This window comes from Centroberyx gerrardi, chromosome 18 (genome assembly GCF_048128805.1).
Source record: "Centroberyx gerrardi isolate f3 chromosome 18, fCenGer3.hap1.cur.20231027, whole genome shotgun sequence".
In the NCBI taxonomy this organism is placed as follows: domain Eukaryota; kingdom Metazoa; phylum Chordata; class Actinopteri; order Beryciformes; family Berycidae; genus Centroberyx; species Centroberyx gerrardi.
The window spans coordinates 8,198,084-8,211,254 of NC_136014.1; the positions used below are offsets into that span (position 1 = coordinate 8,198,084).

The window sequence follows — 13,171 nt, forward strand, 5'->3', positions numbered from 1 at the left end:
GTGGGATATGTGAAGAGATGTGTGAAATATGGCAAGTGAAGCACTGTAGGGGGGGGGGGGAAATCCCCTCTGGATCTCCAGTCTCCTCTAGCTCCCCATACGGGGCGTGTGGGGGACCCGGGCAGGCAGAGAGAGAGACGTCACAGAGGCTGTGCTGTTGTTGTGGTGGTGGGCCTGAGGTAGATGCGTCTGGAGGTTTGGGTTTTAAACAGCCGAGCCTGAGCCACCACTGAAGAAGAAGAAGAAGAAGAGCAGGAACTCCTCCCGACATTCAGCCTCAGCTAGCACTAGCCTTGAGAAGAAGGACAAGTTTCCTACTCTGTGTGTGTGTGTGTATGTGTGTGTGTGTGTGTGTGTGCTCTGTCTGACAGTGGGAAGCTGCAATGTAATTGCTGACACTGTCCAGAGGATTGAATGTAATGAAGGTAGCTGCTTACAGGCTGCTTCATTAGTACAGCTGGGCCCGGGGCACTCCCTGTGTGTGTGTGTGTGTGTGTGTGTGTGTGTGAGTGTGTGTGTGTGTGTGTGTGTGTGTGTGGGCATGTGAAACTCTGCATCCTGGGAAATAAGGGGAATCGAGTGGTACACATACACACACACACACACACACACACACACACACACACACACACACATTACCACCTACCCACTCACGCATTAACAAACACATCAACAAGCACTGGCAGCATGTGAAGCATGTTGGTTGTAACTTTAATCCATAGGAGTTCATTTCCTCTATGTGTTTGCTGCTTTTAGGTTCATCTTTCTCAGTATGTGCTGCAGAAAACATTACCGTGGTGCAACCTAGAACTCCTTCCTCCAACAGGCCATTTCTCCTCTCAGCAAGCCCACACTCTTTGCATTTTTTGGGGTGTAATGGACTAAGATGTGCATTTAATTTATTTTACTCTGGACTCTGTAAGTATGTCACTGGATTGTACTCGGGACTTAATAGCAGGCTGTTTGTGTGTTTTTAGCATGTGCTGCACTGAGGCAAATCCAGTTCTGCTGCACTCAATCAGCTCTTTTGACATGACAATATTGTACTGAGTGTTGCAAAGATATTATTCTTCCATGTCTGCGTAAAGAAGGTATCGTCGCTGACCTTCAGCGTGCGGTAACAGGAAGTTCCCCCTCCTCTGCGAAGCCACAGCCGGACGTACCATTAGCATAATGTTGCCTAGCGTGCTGCTGCATAGTTTTGGGTGCTGCAGAGTTCCGCTTTGCTTTGTTCCACTGATTTCACGATGATTGTCGGCACAATGCGCTAAAGCCGCAGCTGTGCTGATCAGGCTTTTGTTTTGCCTTTTCAGAAGCGTGGCTGGCATGAAATGGGATTTGTGGGCAGGGAGTGGGGGCTGGTCACAGGGAGGGCAGCCGGTGGACCAGACGATGATGAGGCTGCCATCGTCGCCACATGGGGACCCTCTCTCGCCCCCAAACGCCGCAGAGATGCAGTTTAGATTAACTTTCCACTTAGTGAACAATGTGTCACTTACAATATGGTCGCGTCTCCCGCCTCGGAAATCGGCTTGACAGCTGCACCTCTTGAGACGTGTCTGTCCCGACCGGGGTTAGGGTGGTGGACGTGGAGTTTGCTTTGCCCCGTCAAAATGATTCCCCCGGACTGCGTGAGTTTGACCCTTAGCTCTGATTGGAAACCTGCCATTGATTCTGAATGACCATCTGCCAGCCTAACCTTGACCCCTAAGCCTGGCCACAACCACACCGTAAAACCTCGACCTCTCCCTATCCCTCCCTCTCCCACCTCCCCCCCCCCCCCCCCCCCTTCCTCCTTCCCCCTGCGTGAGAGATCACAGAGGAGCAGGGAGCACATTAAGCCTCCTCTATGAAGTCCAATCAATACCTGATCTGATTAGGCCTCAACGCATGCATTTCACTACAAGCCCTAAAAGCCAACAGATAAAGAGCCCCTTTGCTAATGCTAGCCAATAGCCATCCATTTCCGAGCCCGTCCGCTCTCCTACCCTCGCGTCTCCAGTCATATTGAATGAAGTGAAACGAATGAGCTGAGAGCGTTCCCCCCCCATCCAGATTCTCACAGCTTGTCCGTGGATTCAAACTGGACTGCGTGTAGCTAAATCGCGGCGGTACTGGTGCAGCCCTCGGGTTTCCCTGCATCAGCAGCCTAGAAGGATGGAGGAGTAGAGGGGCGGGAGGGGGAGAGACGAAGGGATGTGGAGGAAGAAGGGGAGAGGAGGGAAGCTGCTAACAGGGGAGGTATCAGAAATGTGCGGCTATATTGATGCCGGTGTAAGCACATTTCTATTGAAATCAATAGAGCTGCTCTCAAAAGCCCGTTTCGGCTTCTAACAAGAGAATGGTACCTGGGCTCGCTAATGGAGCAGCCATAGATACACACAGAGAGACGGGGCTAAGTGGGGGGGAAACAGGAAAGAATACGCCAGTGGGGTGCACACTCATCTATTTTTTAGTTTTAGTTTTTTGTATTTTTGGCACGATATTAGCCATGTCGAATTTAACATATCTGGGTTTCTGCGCTGGCACCTGACTATAAACTGGTGAGAATTTTTGTAATTGCCAGCAAGTTATCTATATCCAGATGTCCCATGTGGGTCTATAGTGAAAACTGTAGCATCATTAGAACCAGACAATTAAGATATGCATAGAAAGGTAACAGGGCATCATGTAGTCAGTGCATTTGTAATCCTGGATTCTTTCAAATTCACCACCTAGTGCCTATTCTTCTACATTGTGTGCAGTTAAAGTCAAATGCAACCTCTTTGTTTTTTATTTATCCTTGCTCAGAAATACTTCAAATTACATCTAGCATGGCTTTTTAAGGAAACTATGCCTAGATAAATGGCTTCACTCATGCATTGCATATACATGTTACACACTCATGTGCCCAGAGATACACACACACTGCACATTTAGTGTATGTGCGTGCGTGTGTGTGTGTGTGTGTGTGCGTGTGTGTGTAAACAGCTGTTGGAAATGCCAGGGAGAGCTGACTAGCCGTGGGCTCTCCGCCATCGAAATGTCATGCTACACGGGAAAAGAGCTGCGATACCTCACTCTCCCCCACCCTCACACACACACACACACACACACACACACTCCTGCCGGGCTATATGATAATACCACGCGGAGGCACAGACACATTCATCACGGCTGTTGTCATTAGAAACAGGCCTCATTATAGTTAAAGCCCGTGATTTATGATTAATATTCACGAGGGGTGTGGCGGATCGTCAAGCCCCTCCAATCCATTGATCTCGGCGAAGACGGAAAAGACAGAGAGAGGGAGGAAGATGGGAAATGTTGAAGGGGAAGGTTGGTGTGTGTGTGTGGGGGGGGGGGGGGTATCGGTGGGCATTCTGGTCATGGGGTGGGAAGGGAGATGAAGGAATAGGAAAGGAGAAAAGGGAGAGAGGGAGGGGGGGTGCCACGTTCAAGGTCCCTGCGTTCCCTTGCGCTGTAAATTGTCTCTGCAACTTTTCTCCGTGGCTTCATTAGTAAGTGTCTTTTCAATATTTATGGCCGTGTTAATAAAACATCAATAAGAGAGGCCTTTGTGGAGAGCTGCAGGCAGTAGGGTGCTGCAGTCTCGGGCTTCTCACTGATATTTGGATGAAACAGAAAGGTTCAGGTGAGTGCTACACAGAGTGTGAGGAGTGACTGAGAGAGGCAGATTACTAAGAGCCGACGGAGGATTGTTTTTAGACATGGACTGCATTAAGGAAGAAGAAGAAGAAGAAGACGTTTTTTCATATCCTGCACAGGTGGAAAACGGCACATTTGAAATATGTGTTTCCGGGTTATTGGTGTAAGGGTTTGGTGATTGCCTGTTGATTGTGTGTGTGTGTGTGTTTTGGTGATAGTGTGTGTGTGTGCCAGGGTGCTGACTAAGTGCCCTGGTGTTGGGGCTCTGCCTCTCTCATGTTTTATTTATCCCAGTGGAGACTGACAGGGGGAGCAGGGCCTCTGGAGCCGGGGTGAACACTGAGGGTCAGCACAATCTCTCTCTCTCTTTCTGAATCTCGCTAACTTTCTCTGTCACATACACACCGTGATGTTGCTACATTCCCCCAATGTGCATCCTAAGGCCTATCAAGGGTCTATGTGCGTGTGTCCGTGTGTGTGTGTATCTTAACCTTTCTTACAAGTTGCACTTTCACACCTTTTACACCTTTACCTGCGCTCTTCTAAAACTCTTTGCTTTCCAATTTGACCTCCTCTCTCCTTCCCTCTCTCTCTCACACTCTCAATATTGCTCTCTCTACCCCCCTTCTTTCTTTTCTCCCCTCTTTGTTCTGATGCTCAGTACTCAGCTGAACTCCATATAGATATATATGAAAAACACACTAGTGGGGGACATACTTTGTTAAAAAAAAAAGGGTTAGAAAGAATCATTTTGTGATGCTAGAGAGAGACTGGAAGTAGTGTAGTGTAGTAAGTACTCTGCAGGTACCTGGACGTCCCATGTGTGTATCTGTATGCCAGAAGAGAGGGAGGTGCTGCTCGGTGCTCAGTTGAACTCTCTCTGGCCCGGTCGCTCTCCATGGTGCTGCACTGCTCATTCCCCACCTCCGCTCCTCTCATCTCCCTCCTCTCTTCTCTCCTTCATCTTACCCCCCTCTGTCCCTCCTCCCTCCCTCTCACTCTCATCTGCCCCAATCTCCCCTTGATTTCTCTGGATCTCCCTCCTCCCTCTCCCAGCTTTCCTCTTTCCTCTCCCCTCCCCATCTATCTTACGATTCTCTCTCCTACCCTGCTCTCTTCCTCCGCCCTCCCTCCCTCCCTCCTTCCCTCCCTGCTTTCGGAGTATTCCCACATCTACTCCCCTCTCTCCCCTCTCTCCTCTCCTCCAGCGTGAATTGGTCTGTTAATCCTGTCAGGGTTGCCTGCCTGGGCTTTAGGCTCCAGCCCCCCCCCCCCACACACACACACACACACACACACACACGCACCCCACCCCACCCTCCCTCCACACCTCCACCCAAGCCCCTATCCTCCTCCTTTCGCCCAGCCCGGGATGGAGCTGCCTCTCCGGGGAGGGAGGGAGGAAGGGAGGGAGAGACGGGGGTCCAGGGATGGGCCCTGCCTGCCCGGGACACAGCTGTGAAGAGCGGCGCTGTCTCTCTCTCTCTCTCCCTCCCTTTTTTTTCCGCACATCTGGTGCGTGGGGGGAATGGGCCATGTTGTGCTGTGTTGTTTTGTCCTTGGCTCAGCTTGGACGCCGGATTTTGGCCTGGCTACGCTGGAGTAGGCTTGGATTTGAGATGCGGATCGGCCCACTGCTGTACCCACACGGATGAGCCGGGCTCCTTTGGTGTAGGAAGCGATGGCTATTAAGCCGATAGCGTAATTATTAGCTGCAGTATTAGCGTGGGCCCGGTGCATTTTTTGGGCTGTTTCCTCCGTGGCGTTCTTCGCTGGCTGGCTCGGCAGTAGCAGGTGGAGTGTCGCACTCCTTGCATTATGTAACTCCACCCCAATTTAGATCTGACTTCAAATAAATGAAAATCAAGCCGCTGGTTGGCTCCTTTCCCCCCGGATATAAATAGCGTTTTCAAATCTTATCTAGAAACAGTGTTGTAGAGGGGAGAGGCTTTGAAATGCAGCCCGACGATTAGGATCCCATTGTTCCGCTCCACACCCCCTCCATTCTCCCGGCTGCTTACAGTAAGCCTGAGGATCTGAGTGTATGTGCATGTGTGTGTGTAGCTCTGCACATGTGTATGCATTCATCTGCATCACAGTGTGATTGAGATAGTGGCTGATGGTAAGATAGCATGTGCGCGTGCGTGGTGTCGTGGGTTTGAGAGTTTGTGAGTAATTGGTGTGTGTGTGTGTGTGTGTGTTGCTGCTGGGTGTGTCTTTGATGATGGATGCTGTGCTCCTGCTGCTTACCCCACTGCTCCTCTCAGAATTAACAAGGTTGCTAAGATACGGTGGGCTTATATTAGATTAGGTTATCTGCTGTTATTGCTGTTACTATATTTTACCCAGCACCGTGAAGCCTTTATTAATTTGGAAATTTACCCTGCCATGGAATTAAGACGCTGGTATTTGTGCACCACTGCTTCTCTCTCCTCTCCTCTCCTCTCCTCTCCTCTCCTCTCCTCTCCTCTCCTCCTGGCTGGGAGGGGGTTGTAGCAGCGAAAGCCCCCTAGTCAGATGTCTACCCCACCCCATTACAATCTGGAGGCGGATCCATACCTCTATTCATCATTAAGCCCATTTAATCCCAGGCCTGGGGCCCAGTGTTTCCATTTGACACAGAACAAGCCAGTAAAATGTGAGACAGGAGGCGGTGATGTCACTTTGGTCGAGGCTTATTGGTGTGCAGAGGTGTTGTCCCTCCCACCAGCAGATGTCAGCCCAATCCAGTGTTTGACCTCCATAGTAGCTTCTCCAGGGCTGGAGGGCCATTGGCACCGCTGTTAGCAGATAAAGAACAGGAAACAATGGAGATGCCAAGTGGGCTGCTCAGACGAAGGCAGAGAGACTCTGCTGTCCCCCCACTGGTTGATTTGCAAATTTCCCTGCTCATTTCATGATGTACTGATCAATTTTTGGACAAAATAAATTGCACACCATTTGGTCAGTATGATTTACAGTCTAACTGGCAAAGCTTTTCGAAACATATTAATGCATAGTTGGTGATTTTAGGGAAATGGACATTAATTTGTTGAATAGAGTCCCACATAATATCCAAAACACTCAAGACAGCTAGACTTCTGTATGCCTCTTTTAAGAGCAGCAGGCTACAGTGCCATAATGATAGATAAGCACTGTCATAATTGGACTGGAAGCAGACATTGGCACTAGCTACTGTAGGAGCACTGTCTAGCACTATGATTTGTAGCAGAAGTTGTGTCAAATTGCTGATCCAAGGCGAGGTGTCCCAGGGTGTGTGTGTGTGCGCGCGTGTGTGTTCATGCATTACTACCCTTTAAGAGAGTGTGTGAGCATGTATGTTTGTTGAGTGACATTTGTGTATGAATGTGTGTGAATGCATACACAGGCACACCGTGCACGTAAGCTGTGTGCGTGCGTGCACGTGTGTAAGGACCTGCTATAAGGGAAACCCCATTAGCGTGGGATCCCAGGGAGATAATGAGTGCTGACTGCTTTATGTCCTGGAAATGATTGAGTGGAACATAGTAGCAGTTTATGAATCCCTTCTGCCACTGGCTGACAGACAGACAGCACATAGCCTGCTAGCTAACCAAGCTACTATATCACACACTGGCAGTCAGCACCTTGGCTGCTAGCTAACTTAGCTACTTGTGTCACAGATAGACAGCACCTAGCCTGCTTGCTAACCTAACTACCTGCATCACAGATAGGTAGCACCTTGCCTGCTTATTAACCTAACTGCCTGTATCACAGATAGACAGCACCTAGTCCAGTGTTTCCCATGCAATGTTAATATTTGGGCGGCCTGCCAAGTCAATTTTTGTTTTGGGTGCATGAAGCTGGCGGTTATCGGCAAAGTAGTTTTAAAAAAATCAAGATTTAATGCAGCCAACCGCCAAATGTAGTGGTAAGTAGTGGTGTAGTAATATATGGTCCTTGTAGTGCGTGTTACTATGCATAGTTACACGCACTACAAGGACCATAATTAAAAGGACCATACTACAAGGACTACAAGAACCATAATTAAAAGGACCATACTACAAGGACTACAAGGACCATAATTCATTGCACCTATGAAGTAATCCAGTGCATCTGTGCTCCTTGGAGTCACGGTGTGTCTGTCCTGACGCAAACTGAAACAGCCTCAACATTCAGATGGAAGTATAATAGTCAGCTAATGTTGCAATGTCATTAGCGTATACTGGATTGAGAGACTTGTGCTTGAATAAATATGAGTTACAGGGCTTAGTAAATGAAACGCTGTAAAACTAAACTGACAACCTGCGGGAAACACTAGTATGCTAGCTAACCTAACTACCTGCATCACAGATAGACAACTAGACTGTTAGCTAGACAGACAGTGCTTAGCCTCCAAGCTAACCTGGCTATATGACAGACAGACAGCAGCTAGCCTGCTAGCTAACCTAGCTACCTGTATCACAGACAGGCAGCACCAGCCTGCTAGCTGTATTACAGACATGGCCGCTGGTTCTGCACTGTGATCAGCACATCACCTCCAGACAAGAGCGAGGGAGGGAGAGACAGAGCTTCATAATCATTTTATCTTTTTGCTATGTCTACTTTTCTCAGTCTCTCTTCCTCTTTTCTCCCCTATTAGGCAATATTCCCTTGTGCCACTCTTTCCATTCTTTTACGCTCTATATATTGAGATTTTTTGCTCTCTCTCTCTCTCGTCAGTCGCTTTCTTCCCTTCTCTTCTGTCATCTCTTCATCTCTTCCCTCGTGTACTGGTCTCCCCTGATCTGTTGTGGCTCAGTGATTAACCCTTTAAGTGTGTGTGTGTGTGTGTGTGTGTGTTTGTGCTCTACACATCTAGATCCCATGTGTGCGTGGTTCTGCCCTGCGTAATGCTTCTAAAGCACAGGCCTCCTGCTCTCCTCCCACTCCTACAGCCTGGGGACATCCACACATACACACACACACACACACATACACACACACACTCACAGGTGGAGGCAAATATGAGATGATAGGAGTCAATACAGGCAGAGATACCAGCAAATAGACATAAAATTGAAAAACGTGTGAAATTACGCAGATGCCCATATATGGATACATATGGTGTGGTTTCAGACATATATATAGCGAGAGATATCATAAAAGATGCTAAATTTAGCACAGGCAAATAGAAGCTGATGGAGGCAGATAGGCTGCAGACAGACGGAATCGAAAAAACGTCCTGGCCTGTTCAGAAACAAATAAGGCACATTCAAGCAAGTGTGTGTGCAGCCACAAGCACAGACTTGGCTGCACTGTGTACTAGGAAAGTCAAATATGAAAATGATCACAGAAGAAGAACCTGTCTCATCTCCAGCAACCGTCTGTCTGGTTGTCGCTGTCTGTCTGTCTGTCAGTCCCCTAGTGTTTGTCCAGCCATGTAGAAGGATTGACCTTTAGTATGCCGCCTACTGTACGTGCCGTGGGGAGTAGCGCCCTCTGGAGGATGGGGGGTGGGGCGGGGGTGGGTGGGGGGGGGGGGGGTGGTGGAGTGGACGGGACGCTGGGTTTAAGAGTGCGAGCAGCTCCCATCCGCTTTAAGCGGCAGATTTACCTGGGGAAAGGTGCATGGGCGGAGCTAGGGGGGGAAGGGGGGGAAAGAGGGGGGGCAGCGTCATGAATACTTGCGCACCGTTTTCCCCTCCCCTCCCTCTCACTCTTCCCCCCCCTCCTCCCTCCCTCCCTCCCTCTCGGTTCCCTCTCTCTCTCTCTCTCTTCCCCCTTCTCTTCCCCTGTCTTCAGCTCCTGCACAGGATCACATTAATATTCCTTTGAAGCCTGTTTCAACTGCAGCCAGATCTCCCTCTCTCTCTCTCTCCCTCTCTCTCTCTCTCTCTGACTCTTACACTCTCTCTTTTTTTTTTTGTTTCTCCCTTTCTCCCTCCCTGTCTCTCTCTATTTCTTTTTCCGTGCTATCGTTTTCTAGAAGGGAACGCTTTCTCCCACCTCTTCCTCCAAAAAACGGTGAGGGGAAGAGAGGAAGGGGAGGAAGGGGGGGGGGGGGGGGGCGCAGTTTTATTACCTTTAGTCAGGAGTTCCCCTTGTTACACACATGCACGCACACACACACACACACGTGCACGCACGCACACACACATGGAGGGGTTGTGGGTGCCGATGCCTTTGACAGAGCGTGTTGATTGGTTCAGAATGGTTGCTGCCTCTTGTAGGAGAGTGGAACGGCTATTTTTAGATCAAGGGGTAGCTGGGAGAGAAAGACTGAGGAGGGCTGTGTGTGTGTGTGTGTACGTGTGTGTGTGTGTGTGTGTGTTTGTAAGGAATACTGCAGTCTTGAAGGAAGTTCCCTCTTCACACACACACACACACACATACACGCACTTATGCAGCATTGCCCCTCTTAAGCCAGGGTAGTGTGTATTCCACGTGCCTGCTCCCCCCTTTTTCTCTCTTCCCTCCACCTCTCCCTCTCTCCTTCTCCCCTCCCTCCGTCTTTCTCTCTCTCTCGCTCTCTCTCTCTATTTCTCCCTCTCTTTCTCAGCTGGCTCGGTGTGCAAATGTCAGCACTCTCCCATTTATTTGCCAGAGCCCAGAGCAACGTCCTGCACTCTCTGTTTACCTCTGTCTCCACAGCACTGCCCCACCGGCAATCCTATTCTCCTCACACACACACACACACACACACACACACACACACACACCCCTTTAAAAAATCCTTCCCTCACTCATCCCTCATCCCTTTCTCTCTTTCCACCCCCCCTCGCTTCCCTCTTCTCCGCCTCCCTCACCTCCCTTTCCTCTCTATTTTCCCTCCCTCATCCTTCATCCCTCTCTCGCTCTCTTCCCCTACGTTCCCCCCCTTTCCCTTCCATCTACCGTTTTTTTTTTTTTTTTTTACACCATTTTGGCTTCACCCTTCCACTCCCCCTCCCCCTCCTCCTCCTCCTCCTCCTCCTCCTCCTCCTCCCCCCTCCGCCCCTCCTCCTCTCGTTCATGGATCATGGCACTTCATTGGAGTAACATCATGACATTTCCAGTCTTGTCTACAACTAGCGCATCAACTTTTTTTTTTGGATCCAATCCCCATCACCGCCGCCGCCACCTCCACCATCACCATCACCCCTGCCGGTGCTTCGTTTTCGCGTCTATTTTTGGACGCGAGCGCGTTGCGTCCACGTTTGCCCCCCCCCCCCCCCCCCCCCGTCAGATCACGAAACACCTTGTCCCTTTCCTCGTCTGTCTCTTTCTCTCTCAGTCTCCTCTCGCTTTGTTTTTTTTTTTTTCATTTCTTTTCTTTTCTTTTTCCCTCCCTCCGTCTCTTCGTCTTCCTCCCTGTCTCGCTCTATCCGTCACTCTATCCGTCTGTGATCACGGTGATGACTCATGTGGCTCGCACCTGCTCTGCAGTCGGAGGGGTGGGGGGTGGGTGTGTGTGTGTGTGTGTGTGTGTGTGGGGGGGGGGGGGGGTTTTTATAAGGGAGAGGTTGGAGACGGTGAAGGTGTGGCTTCACATCAGCTCAGTGTGATCAGAAAGTGTGTATGGTGGAGGTGGTGGGGTGAGGGGTGGGGTCAGTATTTTTATTCACATGGCGGCCATATTTGATTTGCGTCATCGCACTCGGGGTGGGGAACATGATGCAGAAGACAATGTAGCAGTCAGATTGTTAAAGCTGTACTAGGCAAGAGAGTTTATATAAAAATACATCAGTTTACTCACATTGAACTCCATGATTTGTGGGTATTGGAAGTTCTCAAAAGTAAAACAGTTGCCTCTTGCGTCTGTTTGGGGCCATTAATGTGCAAAAATGCCTTCTACAGGTTTAGTAGAAGTCTAATTCTTATTGTCAGAATTTAGGCCTCTATCGTTAGTATTAGCATTACACTAACTTTATGCTTCATATCCTTAGTGGCCTTTCTTAGACAGTTAAATTGTTTATGCTAGCTGTGTCTGCTAGGTAACACAATAGCATTACATGGCTATAGCTGTTAAACTGTTGAAAATAGTTACAACTTACACAATTTGACCTGAAACAACATGACAACATGAAGTAGCTGACTGCTAACATTAGCTAACGTTATGGACCATGGAACATCACCTTTAATCCAGTTGCTGTAGCCTTTCATTTGGACTTTCTTGTTTAATTTGGCCTCCAGCTCTGCTCATCTCTCCACAAATTTTGCTGTATATTTTTTTTTTTTTTATCCAAAGATGTGTTGAGTTTGGCTTTCTTTCCATCTGCTTAACTGTCTTCCAGGTAAGGTTTCCCAAATCAAACATGGCGGCCATGTGACTAAAGCGAACAGACACTGTTTTTAGAAACTGGTTGCGGCTATGAAAAGTTTATGAAAACGGTCTCACTTTCTTCTCCAAAATTAGAAAAAATTGACGCCTACTCACCAAAGCGATGGCTGGCATGAAAGTAAAACTCATTTGGCAGGAAAAAACATAAGTTGTTGGATATTATGAAACCTTTGCCTACCAATTACTAACATTTATGAGACAGCATTTTGGAGTGAAACCCTTCACGTATTTAATTTTAGATAGCTTATGGTGTTAGCTTAGTGTACTAATTTCTCTCTCTCTCTCTCTCTCTCTCTCTCTCCCTCCAGTGAGTGACAGCTGTTTTCGGAACCTTGCAGAGGACCGCAGTGGCATCAACCTCAAAGATCTCGTCCATGATCCCTCCCTGTGAGTACCGGCCTTTTCTAGACAATGCAATGAAAGAAAACATTAGGTAACGCTGCACCTTCATGCATACAGTGTTTAGTCTCAAGCGAGGTCCTTTGACCGAAACGCACACCAACAGCACAAAAAAAAGATGCAGAGGCACACTGCGTGTGTGTGTGTGTGTGCGTGTGTGCGAGCGGGAGCCTTCTTTCTTGTGCATGAGTGTAACTAACCAACTAAAAATATCCCTTGCACACAACATGTCGGGGGCTCGGTGTCGCCCTATGGAGAGAAATTCCCAGCATGCATGGCAACAACAAAAGAGCTGCAGCATTCTCCGATGGGTAAGGACGACTGTTGGTAGCTGCAAGACGTCGTCGTTTATTCGAAGAAGCTAAAGGAAGCGAATTGAAGGATTGTTTCTGTTAACAAGGATGTGATCAGGGACAAAAGAGCACCAAAAAAACAGGAAAACATCAGAAATGAATGGGAGGTGTATGTCCACAAAGACAAAAATCTTAGAAATAAACAAAAAGAAAAACCACCTCCTTGTACTAATTGCTTTAAAATGTTCTTTTTGCACCTTTTCAGCACCCTCAAAGTGTGCAGTGTCAGGCTTCCTAGATACTCATTTGGCCTATTTGTGGCAAAGAGAACAGAGGCGGTGGTCACGTGGGTTTCAGTTGCTCTAGTCGTAAAAAAAGAATAGGCCCACTAGAGAGTCAATGAGTCTTATGTTCATATATTCCTTGTAACTACAAAAACAGTCAAAAACAGTTGGGTGTTTAGGCTGTCAAATTTTATATGAGGAGTTGATCAATGGTGTATTGGTAATAAAAAGACGGGTAAACCATTTATTGATATAGTGAATCTGGCCCTGACCCTGATGCAGCCTCA

General features: G+C 48.5%; 1 protein-coding gene across 1 annotated transcript in view; it reads left to right on the plus strand.

The window, feature by feature from the left end:
* The window catches only part of gphnb (gephyrin b), an 81,732-nt gene that overhangs the window by 12,288 nt on the left and 56,273 nt on the right, over positions 1-13,171 (plus strand). The window contains exon 2 of the mRNA XM_078289829.1: positions 12,217-12,295. Coding sequence (XP_078145955.1) covers positions 12,217-12,295 — 79 coding nt within the window. The remainder of the gene's footprint in view (positions 1-12,216; positions 12,296-13,171) is intronic.